The sequence below is a fragment of the Chelonoidis abingdonii genome, chromosome 1, assembly GCF_003597395.2.
Source record: "Chelonoidis abingdonii isolate Lonesome George chromosome 1, CheloAbing_2.0, whole genome shotgun sequence".
NCBI classification, from domain to species: domain Eukaryota; kingdom Metazoa; phylum Chordata; order Testudines; family Testudinidae; genus Chelonoidis; species Chelonoidis abingdonii.
The window spans coordinates 246,635,645-246,654,537 of NC_133769.1; the positions used below are offsets into that span (position 1 = coordinate 246,635,645).

At 40.3% G+C, this 18,893-nt stretch overlaps 1 protein-coding gene across 9 annotated transcripts in view; it reads left to right on the forward strand.

The window, feature by feature from the left end:
* The first annotated feature begins 739 nt into the window (after positions 1-739).
* Positions 740-18,893, forward strand: part of TUBGCP5 (tubulin gamma complex component 5) — a 47,647-nt gene continuing 29,493 nt past the window's right edge. For 4 of the 9 annotated variants that reach the window (XR_004373130.2, XM_032776111.2, XM_032776113.2 and 1 more), the window contains exons 1-12: positions 740-1,025; positions 3,820-3,873; positions 3,958-4,066; positions 5,937-6,033; positions 8,277-8,356; positions 8,601-8,739; positions 9,799-9,916; positions 11,071-11,160; positions 14,344-14,437; positions 14,783-15,029; positions 15,193-15,404; positions 15,934-16,049. Coding sequence is in view for 8 of the 9 variants with exons in the window: in XM_032776111.2 (XP_032632002.1) it covers positions 865-1,025; positions 3,820-3,873; positions 3,958-4,066; positions 5,937-6,033; positions 8,277-8,356; positions 8,601-8,739; positions 9,799-9,916; positions 11,071-11,160; positions 14,344-14,437; positions 14,783-15,029; positions 15,193-15,404; positions 15,934-16,049 (1,517 nt within the window). In the remaining variant the exon portion in view is untranslated. Of the gene's footprint in view, positions 1,026-2,732; positions 2,914-3,819; positions 3,874-3,957; positions 4,067-5,936; positions 6,034-7,511; positions 7,594-8,276; positions 8,357-8,600; positions 8,740-9,798; positions 9,917-11,070; positions 11,161-14,343; positions 14,438-14,782; positions 15,030-15,192; positions 15,405-15,933; positions 16,050-18,893 lie in introns of those variants that run through there. The other 5 variants (XM_075060839.1, XM_032776115.2, XM_075060846.1 and 2 more) reach the window with 5 other exon arrangements.

Here is an 18,893-nt window from a genome sequence, read left to right on the forward strand (position 1 = left end):
AAAGCTCATAAATATTTTTTACCTTTCATTTTTCCTCACAGCAGTTTATACTTATTACTTAGTGTTATTTAGCACATATCATATGCTTAGGTCTATCCAATGCATAAACAGAGATAGCGCTGCCTCAAACTGCATAGGCCCCAGTCCTCCAATGTGTTGTGCATAGGCTGAGCCTTGGGCTGCATGGAGCCTGTTGAAGTCAATGGAGCTCCATTCCAGCACAGGGGCCAGCCCACATTGCATTGTAGGATTGGAGCCTTACAAGCGAACAGAAGCTTGAAATACAGGCCATTTGCTATATACAAAATGGAGCAAGCTGCCACCCAGCTTGTATTGATGTTTGTCATTCACAAAAACAATTCTTTGAACTGATCCAACCCAGCTCCTTCCACCAGAGAGGCTCAAGGCCAGGTCCCTGTCACTGCCCCATTGGAAAGGTGGCTGGGGAGACAGAGGCAGGCTAAAGGACATGCTCACGGTCACAGTGAGCACTTACAATGCAGCCAGGAACTAGCTCTCCCAGTTCCGAAAAATGCTCTGTCCCCACTCCCCTCTGCCCAGCACAGTGGCCACTCAAGACTCGCTACGAAGTCACATGATATATAACCCCACCCACCAGCGCACGCTACTTTCTACTTATAGTAACACTTCCAACTCGCGCATGCGCACAGCTCCGGCGCCGCAGCGCTTTAGAATCTGGCGGGTTTTACTACTGTGGGGAATCTCGTGAGACTAGGAGGGAAAGTGTCGCGAGACGTGTTGCGGGACGGCGCGGTGGTGACAGAAACAAAGTGCGGTGGTTCAGAGGCACCGCTGCCTCTCCCACTCTCTGACCCCCCCCCTCCTGGTGCGCGCTCTCGGGCAATGGCCGCTCAGCCCGCGCGCTGGAGCCCCCTCGAGCAGGCGCAGGACCGCGATGTCCGGGCGCTGATCCGGCGCCTGACCGGCCTCCGCGAGGCGCAGGGGGGGCAGGAGCCTGGCGGCCGCTTCCAGACGGCGCTAATCTTCGCCTGGTCCAACTTCAGGTCAGAGGCCACGCGCTCCGGGTCTCGCTGCCCCCCGGGGCTGTCAGGTGCTGGGCGGCTTCCCTCAGTGCGCCGCGCCTGGGGCCTGGCCTGGCTGCTGGCAGCGGGCACCGGCCCCGGGTCACCCGGGCTGCGGCTGTCCGGGGAGGTGGGGGCGGGTCCAACGCGCCTGCGCTGCCGCCTTCACACACTGGCACGTGCCAGGCCTGTCTGAGCTGCACCCACACCCACCCGGGCCAGGCCTGTCTGAGCTGCACCCACACCCACCCGGGCCAGGCCTGTCTGAGCTGCACCCACACCCACCCGGGCCAGGCCTGTCTGAGCTGCACACACACCCACCCGGGCCAGGCCTGTCTGAGCTGCACCCACACCCACCCTGGCCAGGCCTGTCTGAGCTGCACCCACACCCACCCGGGCCAGGCCTGTCTGAGCTGCACACACACCCACCCGGGCCAGGCCTGTCTGAGCTGCACCCACACCCACCCTGGCCAGGCCTGTCTGAGCTGCACCCACACCCACCCGGGCCAGGCCTGTCTGAGTTGCACCCACACCCAACCGGGCCAGGCCTGTCTGAGTTGCACCCACACCCACCCGGGCCAGGCCTGTCTGAGCTGCACACACACACACACACGTGTTCCTGTGATACCATGGCTCTCCTGACAGCTCAATAAGTAACCGCTGTCTGTTGCAACATGGCACACGCCAGTGAGAACATCAGCGTTTTCTCCATTAAAAAAGATCCGGGCTCAGTATTACAATCATGGACTTAGTTTCAGGTGGTTATCAGAGGAGCAGTGGCTGCTGTCCTGGCAGCTATAAATCTCTTGCTGTCTGCTGTGTTACAATATTAGTCTGTTGGCATAAAATAAACTGCTTTTTAGTGATTTCGGAGAGAACTCTCAACGTGATGTTCAAGGCATCTCGTTAGGAAAGAGAGGGAATAAAACCGCTATTGAAATGAGCAAATATTTCAAATTGAGCAATGTCACAAAAATAACCAAGTCAAGATCTGCTTCAGTAAGTGTACATTTCTCTCCAAAAGATAGACATGCTTTTGACCTTAATGCATGTGAAATGAGTTCAACATAATCGTTATTAATCTGTAATTTAAAAAAATTATAAAGGCATAGTCAATTTTTCCATCTGAAGTGTTTTACAAATTGTTACAAATGGCATGTAACCTCTTCAAATTATTGTAATTTTAACAGGGATTTCCCCCACCCCCAACTGACAGCACTTTTATGTAGTCAATTTCACTCTTTCCCCCCCGCATTGTCAACTAGTCCTTGATTCTGCAAAGATTTATGCATGTGCATAATTTAGTGCACTCTGAGTAGCTTCATTTGAAGTCACTGGGAGTACATACAGTGCATAAAATTAAGCACATGTCTAAGTCCTTGTAGAATTTGGAGCAGCTTAGTTTCTCCCTTGTTGAAAAGATTCTATAAACATCAGTGAGGAGTAGACTTCTAAAAAATTAAAATTTCAGCATTACTAGGAACTTTAGTATGAGTCTATCATCTGTCTAATGAAGTAGATATGTATTTTAAGGATGAAAACCATAGTAATCATACATAGCTATGGATTGAAACCTAAAATTTGTTCAGCTTTTTTGGGAGTGTACTGAAGTTAACTCAGGGGTGGCCATCCTGTGGCTCCGGAGCCACATGCAGCTCTTCAGAAGTTAATATGCGGCTCCTTGTATAGGCACTGACTCCGAGGCTGGAGCTACAGGTGCCAACGTTCCAATGTGCTGGGGAGTGCTCACTGCTCAACCTGTGGCTCTGCCCCCACTCCACCCCTTCCCGACCCCTCCCCTGAGCCTGCTGTGCCCTCGCTCTTCTCCCCCCGAGAGCCTCCTGCATGCCATAAAACAGCAGATTGTGAGGTATGGGGAGGGAGAGAGAGGTGCTGATTGGTGGGTGGGAGGCGGGGGGGGGAGCTAATGGGGGGTTGTTGACGTATTACTATGGCTGTTTGGCAATGTACATTGGTAAATTCTTGCTCCTTCTTAAGCTCAGGTTGGCCACCCCTGAGTTAACTTTTTATCTTACATATGAACTTCTTACAATATATTCATTATCAAACTGATAGGCAGTTCTTGTGATAATGTCTTTGATGGTAATGATGTGAGAAACAATTTAATGGGCTTATTTAAAAGTTAACAGTTGCCATTATTAAATATATGACCTCAAATGAGATGATACCTGCCAAAATGTTTGTCATGTAGCAACTGCTGTGTAGTGTAGATGTTTACAAGTGAGGCTTCTTATTGTTTGTGTAAATCTAATATTTGTAAGTAAGCATTAGCTATGCATTGCAGATTCAGACTGCAAGCACAGTATTTCTTTATCTGCTCAAATAATATGTCTCTTCAAATAGTTTTCAAACATCTACTGGTCTGAGGCAAAAATAAATGTGGCAGCGGGGTGCATCAACATGGTTTAGGTACAATGCCCCTGGTAAGAAGCCCAACCTATCCCCAGCTGCTAGGTAGGGTGCTGGTATTCTTAATAGGATACTGTTCCTGGATTATGTTTGTGGATCTCTGCTTTCTCTTGCTCCCTGCCCACCTCAGAGCCTCCCGTTTAGCATGTGTAATGTGAATAGCAGGGATGGGTGCTACTCAACCTTTTCTCCAGCCTCCTGACTGTTGCTGCAGGTAAATAAACTGTCCTGGCCCGCCAGTGGATTTCCCTGATGGGCTGCATACCAAAGGTTGCCGATCCCTGCTGATCCCAAACACTTCCTTGCACAATGCAAAAACTGTATTCTGTTTTAATTTCTCATCTAGATTTCATCGGTTTCTTGATGTAAGCAGTCACAAAGTAGAGAGGACAATAGAGGGGTAAGTTTGTCTTATTTTTACTATGTTGATTAAGTCTGTTAATTTGAAGCATTCATTGATAAGATTTATTTATTTTTAAATCAGAATTTATGAAAAGCTGATTGTTCATTCAGACCTCAGTAAAGCCGCAAGCTGGAAAAGACTAATAGAAAAGTTTCTGAACTCACCACTTCCGAGCACTGAAGAAACAAAGGTGTGTAACATTTTCTTCTTTGTTCTAATTTCTTTGAATTTATCCTGATGCCGGTCTCTTTGTAACAGTTTTACACCAGAAAGTACAAATGAGTTACATTACTACTAAGGGTATGGCTACACTTGCAGCCGCACAGCGCTGCCGCGGGAGCAGTGCAAGTGTGGTCGCAGCACCAGTGCTAGGGCACTGTTTACACTGGCGCTTTACAGCGTTGTAACTTGCTGCGCTCAGGGGGGTGTTTTTTCACACCCCTGAGCGAGAAAGTTGCAGCGCTGTTAAGTGCCAGTATAGCCAAGGCCTAAGCAACATGATTGCTTCTCTGTGAGCTGATTTTTTTAAAATTATAACCTACCATCACCCTTTTATTAAAATATGTATTTATTGGGCATCCATCACCATGGTCTCTGGGTGCACTTTTCATGGCTTAAATTATATCATTAACATTGCAGATGAGAGGCATAGACCTCCACATTCTGTGTTGTATTAACATTTTTGATAGGACAGGGGGATTCTAGCTGGTCATCTTAAGAAAATAGGATTTCATAGTTGGAAAATTATTGCGTTTAAGGCTTCTGATGGATTAAAACTCTGTGCTCTCACTTGGACCATGTCACTTTGGTTCCAGTGTGGTTGTTCTGAACCTGTTCTAGCTGACCTTTGAAGACTGAAAGCTGCTGCTGTTGTGAAATGCAGGCCCCTGAGCTGAGTAGAGGCACTCTATATGATGTCATGCTGTTTAGTAGGGCTGTGTGTTCTTTTCCTGATGACTGTGCTTAGAACCTTATTTTCATTTCTAATTTAATGGAACTGTGACTATAAAGTAGCAATGCAAATGCATCCTGAATTGCTATACTCCCCTTCCCCCCCTCCCCCCCGAGATAGTCAACGTATATCTAGTTTTAGCTATGTTGTTTTTTGTGATTAAAGTGTGAGCCAGTCTACATGCTCAGAAATGTCAGGTTGTATTTAGCACTCAGCAGTGTTGTATAAGGTAATTGCGGTGACCTTTAGCAGTTGCTCTTGTTGATGAGTGAACTTGGGTGTCTTGCTGCCTGGCTCTGTGGAACTTGTCCGTCTCAAAGATGATTCTGTAAATAAAGTACTTCAGCAGATCCTTGTAAGGAGAATGGTGTTAGCTTTAAAAAGGGCTATGATATTGTAGTACAGCCTGATGAGTGCCAGACTGCTCTTCTACTAATTTGATTATATTATTTTTTCCCTTCCATTCTTTGCCTGTGGCACGCAGTAGTTTAGTCTCCTGAGGGTTGTAGTATTTCGGTCTAATTTTAGCTGTTGGGTTTACTGTGCAGATATATAGATGATGCTGGTGGCCTGTGATGCATAGGAGGTCAAACTAAATGGTCCAGTGGTATCTTCTGGCCGTAAACTTTATGACTTTAATAGAAGTGCATGGTTTCCTTCTAGCCCTGAAATACCTTTTAAAACATATTTTTTAAAATAAAAAGGTCAAAATATGTAGATGTCAGAATCATTAAATGGTTCCATTCACAAAGGGTGAGTGACCTGTTAATAGTCCTGCATAACTGTAACCGTTGGCTTTATAGAATAAATGACTTTGCGGAAGTCATTTAGAGTAGATGGATGAGTCCTTAAACCTTCATGTAGACTTTTAGTTGACGTGCTTTAATTTGTCACATTTCACATAATTTAAAGAAGAATTTTAGATGACTATATTTTTGGTTTGTATTGGAAAAAAATAAGTAAATTAGGATATCCATTACTTGAGATGAGCTGAGAGGGCTCATACTTCACACTCTGGCATACAACATTCTAGTCTGTTCATTTCCTAAAGTCTTTTAAACCATTTTATTCCATTTAATTAATTTTTTTCTTTTGTGTATTTTTAAAGACAGATGCTCATTACGCCATACTATCTCTCCTACTGTGCTTGTCTGATTCTCCTTCCAACACCAACTATGTGGAAAAGCCAAGAGATAAAGAAGTGGGTAGGTTACAGGATCTTTATATTTGAAATGAAAAACACACAGAGAAGTGACAATATGATAGGACTTTTTTTCCCCTTTGCAGTCTTTTAACATCATGTCTTATTTCATTTCAAGATCCTCTCCTGGTTATCTTTTGTGGGTTTTTAATCTTGTATCTAATTAACCAATACATCTAAGACACACTGGAAATTAGAAGGTTTGTGGGTGGGGGACAAGATTAATGTTATGACTTTCTCATCCGGGTTGCTCATTCAAATCCACCCCCATTGGTTGCTATCTGAGGGCCATTTGGTGTGTTGTGTTTAAATGAGCCTGTGAGCTCTGTTCTGTTCCCGTAAGTGGGAACAAGAGTTAAATGACTGTCACAGTTAATACCCTCTCAGCAGAGAGGCCAGTGAGTGAAATATTATGTCACTTGTGGAACCGCCACGTGAGATTTGATGTATATTGGTAAGCCTGGAGGAAGTTTGCATTAGTGCTGTATTGCTGCGTGAGTAAATAAAGGACTTCACTTTCTAACAGTGTCTATCTTGACCATTTCATTACACCAAACTGAGCCAAAAACACAAATAAAATCTATCTAAAACTAGTAACTTCGCATGTAATTTCACATAGGAAAGTTATGCAGTAACTTAACATAATGGAGTTTGGTTATTTCTGTAATCTTTTCATTTTAAATTAAAAATATTGCTTTTCTGTTCTAACCAGTTTTAACTTGGCAACATCTAGTTATCCACCCTAACTTACCAAGAGTTAATTTTACATAGTCTTCTGGTTTTGTAGTAGTACACTTCTACACCAATATAACACGACCCAATATAACACAAATTCGGATATAACACAGTAAAGCAGTGCACGGGGTGGGGTGGGGTGGGGGTGGTGCTGCGCACTCCGGTGGATCAAAGCAAGTTCGATATAACACAGTTTCACCTATAATGAGGTAAGATTTTTTGGCTCCTGAGGACAGCGTTATATCATGGTAGAGGTGTATCATACAATTTCCCTTTGTTTCTGATTACTAACAAATGGCGTTAAATTGACAGTCCCCAATGGATCGAGAATAAAAGGATGAGAAGAATGGAACATCTGAGAAAAATGTGTTTGGGATACCACACATCCTTGTGGTATTCATTTGCAATGCGGAAAAATAGACATTAAAAAAAAAATGGTTTGAAACAACATTTTAGTGTAGAAACTGGGCGGTGGGTGGGGGAAGAAGCCTCCTAACTTAAAAATCTTTTTAGAGTGGCCTCTGTACATTTCCACTCTTGGAATGCACTGGTGACGTAGCTTGGACTGCATTTTCAGCACATCCCAAAAGTGTAAACATGCAGAGATTATCTCAGAAGATTCCAGTTACAGGTGAGTAACCTTCCTACTGGATTAAAGTATATTATTTTATATTGTTTGTGTGATTTATTATTTTATTTAAAAATATTTATCTATAGCACTATGGTTGTACATATTCTTTTACACAGAAGGAAAGACAAGTTTCCTGCTCTCAGTAATTTACAGTCTGGGTTCCTGATCTTGCAAAGACTTGTCCATGTGTTACTTTTGGTAAGTCTATGCCCCAAAGAAAAACCCATGGCACTGAGTTACGGAGCCCAGGTCATTTGGGCTAGTGGTACTTAAAGATAGCAGTGCAGACATTCTGTCTCAGACTGGAACCTGGGTTCTGAGACGCTCACCAGGTTTCAGAGCCCAAACTCCAGTCAAAGCGGGAATGTCCAGCCCCAAGCCCCATCAGCCCAAGTCAGTTCCCCCAGGCTCTGACACTCAGTGCTGCATTTTTTTTCTTTGGAATGTAGACCATTTTTATGCACTGGGAATAGTTCCATTGAAGCAAATGAGATTACTCATAGTGCATAAAGATACGCACTCTTGCAAATCTTTTGCAGGATTGAGGCCTAAGATAGATATGACATGATGCGGGAAGAAGTGAAATCAGGCAAATGGGATGACAGTACACCATATTGCAAATCTGTGTGAGTCTAAAACTCAGAATCAGAGAAGCACTTCAGAAGAAATGTATGTAGGTAGAGAAAGAAACAGGAAGATAATTCGTCAGACCACTTAAATCTTGAGTGAAAATTTTATATCATTGCTAAAGAAAGTGACAGTTTTGAATGGAAGAGAGTATCTCTTATCAGTCTGCACCTTTAGAAACATTTCCAAGTCTTGTTAGAGAGGAAGTTGGAAATAAGCACAAAAATATTGAGTCTCATTTGTATTCCTTTTAGAAAAGGAAGAAGAATTTGACTGGGGAAAGTACTTGATGGAAGGTGAAGAAATTTATTTTGGTCCTGACATAGACACACCAGTAAGTAATATCTTAAAAGTGACTGACTGTATTCTTACAGACAATATTTATTGAAAGAAAAATTCGGGGGAAAAAATCAAATGATTTTCAGAGTTCCTTTTATTTTCCCTCATGCCTTTTTTTTTTTAGTAGAAAACAAAGTAGACATTTTACAGTGACTTTCCCTGCCAAGAAGTACTGAGTATACTTCCTTCGCTCATGTACATTGCACTAAAAATTTACTTGGTCTTGTCATATTTGACAGGATTGGTCTGAAGAAAGTGAAGGGGAGGAGGATGCTCAACAACCTCTGAGCAGGGAAGATTCTGGCATTCAAGTAGACAGGACACCACAAGAAGAACAAGACCAAAACAAGAAAACAGTGTCTCAGGTCACATGGAAAGGTTGGTTATTCAAAATTCTCTTCATGGAGGGATCTCATGACAAATGGATTTCTAATAAATGATTCTCACTCGTATGTAGCTACCTAACTCTTCCATAGTTACTGTTCTATATTAAAGTACTCTGGTATTGTCACTATAGTTAAGGTTGTGAGTTTGGTTATGTGTTATAGTTACTGTTTAACAGAGTAAAATGGTAGTGCCTCATTTGTGTGTAATGAAGGTTCGATCTAATTTCCATTAAAGACAATGGAAAGACTTCCATTTATTCCTATGGGAGTAGTATGCACACCGATACTGCTCTAGGGATAATTGTACATCAGATAAACACAACTTAAATATATCTAGACATAATACAAAGCTTGTTATTAAATGTTAACACTGAAATAAAAGCAGGTATGAAGAAAAACATTTGTGTGTGCTTGGGTATTGTATACTTCAATGAATGAAAACGCTTGTAATAAATGTGACGCTAATGGCTCCTCTTCAGATTGGTTTCAGTCAGTTTCCCTGACAGCTGTGAAATTGTAGGAGCGTGCACAATAGGATATTGCACCTAGAATAGAAGCTGGTTATCTGTGAGGCTAGGTGTCATGGGGGTTAGAACTGGAGAAAAAAATTTTAGGTAATGTACTGAGTGCCTAGTATTAGGGACACCCTGACTGTAGGGTGAGCTTACTGGTATTTGGCACCTTACTTTTTTAAGTTACTTTTAATATAGGTTTTGTATGTATTATTTCAACAAATGTCTAAAATAAAGTACATTTCCTTAAGATGGAAAGTTACATATAAATATTAATATATCTCTGCCTTATTTTTAGGGCCTGATTTTTCAAAAGGTCAGGCACCTGTGTGTGTAAACTAACTTATACATGTAATCACCATGATTGTACATGCAATAAAGTGGAAACAGACAGGTGTAATTAGCCAGTTAATTGAATGCAGCTATATCCTGAAGCTAATTCATTATTGGGTTGCTTATTGGTGAGACTTCTTTTTGTCTTTTATAAGCCTTCCCTATGTAAATGAAAATCCTTCACTGACTATCAAATGTCTTACCAGTGGGTGAACCTGATGCGCGCAGCTGGCTAGAACAACATGTGGTTCCTCAATATTGGACAGGAAGAGCTCCTCGTTTTTCTCACAGTTTTCACCTACATTCCAATTTAGCTGCTGTCTGGTAAGAAAAAAAATCACTTAAATGTTCACTGCTGATATTAAATAAAGCCAGATAATGGTTTAATGAACTATTAATGATTTACATTAAGCTGTGATACTGTTAAAGTGTAAAATGTGTGTGCTCTTCCAAAATATGTAGTTAGCATTTGTTACTGATTTAGTTTAATATATATTTATATATTGCAAACTAAGTAAGTGCAAATTGAACAAAATGAGCCAGTATAATTTTAATTTTTGCTTATTGTGCTGAACAGTCGTAGTTCTCCCACCCTAGTAAAAATGCATAAAATGTCTTGTGTTACTGTCCTTCCCAATGTCAGAATTTAAAACAAAGCAAGTGCTGTTGTGTCCATCACAAATTCCAAATCTCAGTTTTGACAAATTTAGCATGTGTAGGGCAATACCAAATTGTGATTTGGTTTGTGCACACATTCACTGTCAGTGAACGTATTTGGCTTGGTTGAATTTTGAGCTAAGAAATTGTATAAATAACTAGTACTATCAGTGATAAAAATGAATTAAAATACTAAAAACGTCAGTAGTCCTAACATACTACACTAAAATCTTTTAATCTATCAGTAAAGAAATCATGGAAGGTCTATGGATAATTCTAGAACTTTTTCCTTTGATCTTGTGTTCATATTTAGAGGTGAAGGAATTTCCATTTCTTTCGCAAGTTTTTGAGATGGCATGTGTTACTTTGAGGTGGGGTGGAATTTAGGGGTTATTTGTGATCCAAATTTATGTTTACTCTTGACTTTAATGTATTTAAAACAGTTACATGTTCTATTTGATAATCATTGAGTCAAAAAAGTGGATTCATCACATTACGATGTATGTTATTGGATATTAAGTAATTAAACATTTGAGAGTTGGAATACTAAAACTAATACTTCAAATATTTGCTAGTTAATGGTGGTTGGGCTTTGACTGGATAATATTTTGGTGGCTTTTCATATTTTTTTGCCTTTAAAAAGGTTTAGAGTCAAACTCTGTTCTTGTTTACAGCCTGTAGAGCTTCGTGGAAGTTTTTGAAGTCAAAAGTGTAAATTAGGGGAGAAATGAGCCTTAAGATTATTGCTTGATTCTTATTTATAAATGCTTCAGCTGTGATTTCAGGGTTTTTTTAATTAATAGTACATTTTCTTCTTTTAGGGACCAACACTTGTACAGCAGTGATCCCTTATATATGCCAGAAGAAAGAACTCTTGTAACTGAAACACAGATTATCCGGGAAACTCTCTGGTAAGCAGGAATCCCTGAAATGTTTGTATATGAAATTTATTTAATATTAAAATGATAAAAGAATCTTGGATCATAGTGTTATTGGTCCTTGGAGACAGATTTGCAGTTGGCTTTCAGTGTCGGAAAAGAAATATCGATGTGTCCGTTCTTTCTAATCTGTGCACCATCGCCAGTAGTGAAGATTCTGTAATTGCAACATTCTTAATAGTTTTAATGCACAAGCCAGAAAATAAGCCATCTCACTCTTTCATAACTGTATTGCCTGTGCAGTACAAAAAACTTAGTTTTGTCACTTAAAGTGAAAGGACTTAATGCACAATGAGCAGATTTGTTGAGTGAAAAGTCAGTCATTTTATTTTTCTTACTATTAAAAATACTTTTAAGCTCAATTCAGTTGAGAGGTGGGAGGAAACCTCTAAAAGAAAGAGCTGAGACCATGACTCTGTGTTCTGTTGAAATGTATTTCTGATCTTCAGCAAAATCGTTTACAGTCTCTGGGTCACAATGGACCCATTGTTGCTCTCTGATTCCCAGGTGACAGTAGTGACACATAGTCATGCTACCATACCCTCTATTCATCCAAAGCTGGCCTAGTGGTTGCAACCATTTTTCTCTGATGTTTACATTGTCACAGTGATCCATCCCTTTTCAGTATCAACGCTAGATTTCTACATTACGCTCTACTGAGAACCACCTTTTAAAGGTACTAGAAGTTTCAGCTAATAAAAAATGCTGGCATCTCTTGAGTATGACTAGTTGCTGCTTCAGAACTTAGTTGGCTTCCAAGTGCAATTTAAGATATAGGTTACAATTTAGTAAACTTTATATGGCCAGCTGAGGGTTTGCCCCTCTTATGCGGTGTCTTAACACAGCAGTAACGATCCATCGGTTCTTGCTGTTAAATGCTTAAGATATGGCTGACATTGTGATGTGCACTGAACGGCCCACCTCTTTTTGAAACTTTCTTCCTTTAACAATCTACCAGATGTGGTGTTGCATCTGACGAAGTGGGTATTCACCCACAAAAGCTTATGCTCCAATATGTCTGTTAGTCTATAAGGTGCCACAGGAGTCTTTGTTGCTTTTTACAGATCCAGACTAACATGACTACCTCTCTGATACTTGATATCAGACGTGGATTTGTTGAGAAGTTGAAGAGTTGTTGTTTTTTTTTTTGGTCCAGATTTTTTCTTATCCTATAGATTTGCCACTGACAGGATTTGAGGATGTTTTAATGATTTGTAATTCAATTTTTTTGTTAGGGACTCAGTTGTCAGGCTGGAAATCCAATTTATAAATATGTATTATAATATAAGCTATCTTAAATGAATTTTAGAATTTTAACTCTTACAGAAAATAATTCCCAACATTATACTTGTTAAGACAAAAATTTAACGTGATGTCCCATTCTTTGTAAGAAGGTCCACAGGTCTCTTACAGTGGTACTTCAACATGCTTGCAACTTGGGGGCAGAACCTTTTCTGTCATTCATGTTATGATGCCAGAAGGTTCCTCAGTTTTCCCAATCAAAATTTTACCTGGTTTCAGGTTACAATCTCCAATCAGATGGGGGTTTATTTTATTTGAAGTTAGGAGATTTCTCTAATGAGAACAGTAATGTACTTTTAATTTAGCCAGGTAGTCCTCAAATTGTCATTCCCTAGGTAAGTTCAAGAAATATTCCTCCTCTTGTTGAGCATCAAAGTCCTGTCCTTAGGAGCATTGGCAATCTCAAGGCAAAGTAGTTGTTTCTCCTGCATTGAAATCTGCTGGACAGCCATTAGTTCACCAAAGTCTGCTTATTGGTCATTGAATCTTGGCCAGTGCCATTCTGTATACCCTAGTGCCCAAGAGAAGGCAGAAGAGATATTTATGTATTATCTACCTAGTTTTGGATGTCCATATTTAAAGGATGATCCTACTTTCCATTCTGGAAGAACACGGCTATGAAAATCTCATTGTAACGTATCTGTGGATTTTAGCATGAAGAACAGGAAAATTTACCCTTGCTTAGCTGAAAATATCCTTTTTTTGAGAATATAATATGATTCACAGATCTGGCTGACCGTGGAGACAAATGGATCATCCAGATTAGAGATGGAAATTGTCATCCAAGGATTTGGGTTTGTTTTCATTATGTGAAATTTAAAATGTTCTGTTTTTTCCCTCAAAGTATACTTGAGTATTCCCATGCTGCCAGTGTCTGACAGGTCTAGTTCTGTTCCCAGACTGCAAGCAGGCGGAAGTACCATTGAATGAATATGTGGATCTTATTACTTTGAAGAAAAATGTCCATTGCTGGAGATGGAACACTGGATTGCGGGGGCCTGGTGCTCTGAGGTGGTATGGGGAATTCTCTTTCTTAGGGTGCCTGGCTGGTGGGTATTGCTCACATGCTCAGGGTCTAACTGATCACTATATGTGGGATCAGAAAGGGATTTCCCCCCAGAGTAGATAGGGAGGGACACTGCGGGGAGGGTTTTCACCTTCCTTTGCAACATGGGTCACTTGCTAGGATCATCTGGACTTATATCACTACATCATTTCTTTGCCAGTGCAAGAGCCTCAGTTATTGGGGCACCTTGGTCTATCCTGTTCTCTACTTGTGGCACACAGCTGTTGTTTCCTGAAGGCCATAGTACTTTGGTCTAATTCTGGTTGTTGAGCTTGGCAGAGGCTGGGTGGTCTTTAGTGGCCTGTGATTTTACAGGAGTTAAGACTGGATGATCTGGTGTTTCCCTCTTGCCTTAAACTCTGACTCTAAGGGTATGTCTACACTTTGAGTGGGGGATGATTCCCAGCTTGAGGAGACATACCCATGCTACCTCTGACTGAACTATCACATTAAAAATAGTGTGTAGCCACACTGATATGAGCAGCGGGAAGGGTTAGCTGCCCTTAGGATGATCCTATTCAAGATGCTAGACATGGACTTTGGGCTGCTCATACCACTGCGACTGTATTCTGTTTTTAGCACACTAATTTGATCAGAGCTAACATGCGTTTGTCTGCTGGAGCTGGGAATCACGCATCCAGCTCAAAAGTGTAGACCTACCCTAAGAGAGGAAATTTTCAGATAAGCAAGACTAAATTTTCCTCTTAATGATTTGACATATATATTTTCTAATCCATTTAATTATGATGAATTTGTTTTAAGAATGGTCACCTTTTCTTGCTTTCCAGGCTTCTTTCAGGGGTGAAAAAGCTCTTTATATTTCAGCTGAATGAGGGAAAGGTGACTGTGAGAAATGACATTATTGTAACTCATTTGACCCATGTAAGTTATTTGATCAACCTGAGTTGATTTTATTCAGATCATAATTTAATATGCCTGTATTTACAGGGCTTGAATATTTGGGGGATAGGAAACTGAACTTCCTATGGAAAAATAATAATGCTTCCACATCTGTTTTTAACTTAAGCAACACATGTTTGGATTTAAAAAAACAAAACTGAATGGGCACATGCCATAAGAGATTATAATTCAGTGAGAGTGAAATTGTTATGTTTATCTCTCAAATTCAACAGTCATTTTCATTTTACCTTTTATATATCTTGTGATTTCTGGTTGTCTAAAAGGATTAATATTCATGAGAGAATTCTGGAAAACCTTATTTTGTAGAACTGCTTAAGATCAGTGTTGGAGCAGATAGCAGCGTATGGACAAGTTGTGTTTAGGCTGCAGAAGTTCATTGATGAAGTGATGGGGCACAGCTCAGAAAGTGTAATACCTGGAACCATTTCCACTCCCAAGAAAACTACAGAACCCCCATTTAGAACCTACCAAGCTTTTATGTGGGCCTTGTACAAGTACTTCATTAGTTTCAAAGAAGAGCTTACTGAAATTGAGAAATGCGTAATCAACAAAGGTATAGTATAGGGGATATTTAATTTATAATAGGAAAATGTGAGAATAATGTACTGTTGTACAAATAAGTTTAAACTATGAAAATTGTATAAAATACTATACAATATTTAAAAAATATATAAACTTGCTAAAATGGTTATCTTTGTATATTTTTGGTTTTGCAGACAAAACAGTCACTCTTTCAATAGTAGTAGATAAGTTGTCGCCTCGACTGGCACAGCTTAAGGTACTTCACAAAGTTTTCAGTACAGGGATAGCAGAAGTACCACAAGTACCACCTGACACTCGAAATGTTGTAAGAGCTTCTCATTTGCTTAATACACTCTACAAAGCTATTCTTGAATATGACAACGTTGGAGAAGCATCTGAGCAAACTGTATGTGAAATCTAACTTTTTACTTTATTATGAAACACAGTAACTAAAATATTGTTTAACAAGTTTTTATGTGAAGCTTTTTACCACTGAAGAATTGATTTATAAGTCTGTTAGGTCACAAATGAAGTACATGTTATGGTCTCATCCTAATTCTCCAGTTATCTACATTATAAACCACACAATCTGCTATGGCTGGCACTTTGTGCTCAAAAGAGACTTAGAACTGGAAATAATGAAGGTTGCTGGTTAGGACTGAAGGGCATTGAGAAAGTAATGTGGAGAAGGTTGCAGGGGTCTGCTTGCATTTAACTAACTGCACAACATTGCTTTTAGTTCAACATAATTCCTGGTCAAGTTTTAAAAAAAAAAAAATTGTATGTACATGTGCATACTGTAAATATATATTTGCACAATTCTTTGGATTGGTTTCTCTGCAGTGTATAGTAGCTATTTTATTTGAGATAGTATGTGTAATTTTGTTCAACATTTATAAAATCCCACAGCAACTGGTGTTTACTGTTCATTTCAGGTATCCCTCCTCTTCTCTCTCTGGGTTGAAACAGTAAGGCCGTATTTGCAGACAGTGGATGAGTGGATTGTCCATGGTAACTTGTTTGATCCTGCTAAGGAATTTATCATCCAGAGGTATGGATGATGGTGATGAACAGGTCAAAACATTGTGGCCTACATAAACGTTATAGCTGTTGAAGAAGAGACAAACTGGATGGTGGCATGACAATAATTTCATTTGATAAAACAGCTAGAAATCTGTTTTTTAAAAAATCCTACATTTTTTATCTGTTTCTAGTCTACACGGGAGAAGTAACATGAGGTAGTCAGACAGTGACCCCAGTAGTTGTTGATATGGTATAGAAATGAGTTAATTTGGAAAAATGCAAAATTAAAAATATGAAGTTGGCCATCAAACCACAAATATTCAGTTTTTTAAAAAAATTAATCAATTATTTTCCTAAATTAATATACCCATAATAAAATAAAATTGATTTTGCCTAATGCATGGCAAGATAGTGATATAAGCCTATTGCTATTTGGAATAGAAACATAAGATAAAACATGGTCTTGAGTTATTTGCGTACTCCTTTCAGCATCAGTTAGAAGAATTAGTTCTGTTTGCACATTACGTTTTCATCATCACTTTTCTACAGTATAGTAGTTTAAAATAGAAAAATGCAGAAGTACTAGAATTTTGTGTTATAGCTGTCTATAACTAAGCTTTTTTGCGTTGTGTAATATTACTCAAGCTTTTTTCTAGCTGTTCAACAAGTAATGGCAATTGGTTAAAAAAACTAAGCACTTTGACCTGTGGGGAAACAGATTTTGTTTACCGTGGAAGAAGATTAACTGCTGGCACCAGTACTTTTACCTTAATAATGTTGTTGCGTCCTATTGCATTTCTTTTCCTTTAGGTTTAAGACTTTCAATTAAAACAGGGCTCTCACCTATTTGGGATGGTATTAATGTACAGTTAGATTATTTTTAGCAGTTAACTAATAGTAGTTGAGTAGGAAGCCTTATCTATAAATTTAACTTCCCAGGAGAATTGTTTTACCTATTTTTTACTAGGAAGTGCTAAAACAGAAGCTATTAAAGTATTGTAGTGCATCTGTTGGGTATTAAATTTTGAGGCATTTCAGACGTGTGCATTGTGTGGTATTCAGTTTCACTTTAGTTATTTGTATGGAGACTCCTGCATAGTGATGTAGGTTTTTCTATTTTATTTATTAAATAAACCTAAAAGCATCAATCATTTTGTAATTAAAGATCCATGGCACTTTGAATAATTAATGTCCTGGATAAATTCCAGTTTGAGGTTTTCATAGAATCATAGATCATTAGGGTTGGAAGGGATCTCAGGAGATCATCTAGTCCAACCCCGTGCTCAAAGGAGGACCAATCCCCAAATGGCCCCCTCAAGGATTGAACTCACAACCTTGGGTTTAGCAGGCCAGTGTTCAAACCACTGAGCTATCCCTCCCCCCTACCTACATTTCTCCTGGATTTCAGTTGTATATAGTAGTGTAACGGCATGGCACCCATCGCACACAAGCACCCCTTCTGGGCTGTGGGTCTCTGATCTTTAAATAGTTTGAGCCCTGGTATTGGGCTATACCACCAGGGCTTTCTCTCTGGAAGCAGTGGTTTTGCCCTGTTGGTCTATCTTGGTCTCAGCTCTCCAGCTGGGCCGCTAAATAGTTCAGTTCCCCTTCTGGGGGTTTATCACTGTCTGATTGTAGGCCAGTTCCCAGTGGCCTATGCAGTGGACCCAGGCCCACCCACTACTCTGGGTCTCAGCCCAGGGACCCTAAGAATAGCAACCATGTGCCACCATGTCCCTTCAGCAAAACTGCCTTCAATTCCAAGGGCCACTACCCCCATGGCCCCACTTTCACTAAAGCTTCACCCTTACCTCAGGGTTCATCTAAGTTCAGGCTCAGGCTCTGAGCTGTCCATGGTGCTGCAGTTCCCTTTGGCCGGCCAGGAGCACTATATGTGCTCCTCCAGCTCCAGGAAGGAACTGACTGTCTCTGGCTCTGCTACTCCATTTATATGGCCCTCCTGGGCCGTGATTGGCTGCTTCCCCTACAGCTACTCTAGGCTGCTTGAAGGACTACTGTTCTGCTCCTTTCTTGGGATGGGTGTGTCAGGACACCAATCCACCCTGTCACAAATGCCCAAATACAAAATGGGGAGTAATTGGCTAGGTGGTAGTACTGCTGAAAATTGACTGAGTCAGCAACATGACACAGTTGTGGAAAAGGCGAATAACATTCTGGAGTGGCTGAACTGGAGCATTGTATGCAAGATTCAGAAGCTAATTATACTGCTCTACTTGGTGTTTGTGAGGCCTCATCTGGAGTACTGTGTTCAGTTCTGGATGTCATACTTCAGAAAGATGTGGACAAATTGGAGCGAGCCCAGAGGAGAGTATAGAAAATGATAGGCCAGGTTTTCTATCCCTTCCATGATGGAAGATTTAAAACTTGGCATGTTTAGTCTTCAGAAGAGAAGACTGAGTGGAGACCTGATGAGTCTTCAGATATGTTAAGGGCTGTTACAAAGAAGACTTTTCAGTTGTTCTCCAAGTCTGCAGAATATAGGACAAGAGGTAATGGGCTTAATGTGCAGCAAGAGAGATTTACGTTAGCTATTAGGAAAACTTTTCTAATTATAAGGGTCATTTAGCTCTAGAATAGGCTTCCAAGTGAGGTTGTGGAATCCCCATCATTGGAGGTTTTAAAGAACAGGTTGGACAAACACCTCTCAGGGATGGTCTGGACTGTAGGTTGACTTCATCTTGCCTCAGTGCAGGGGCTAGACTTGGTAACTTCTCGAGGTCCCTTCCAGTTCTACATTTCTATGATTCTGTCATTTCTATAGTGCATTGGAATCATTCCAAATAGAAAGTGAAATATAAATGAAAGATTTATGTTGTTATTCAATAGGCAAGATTTATCTTTTTAAAAGGAT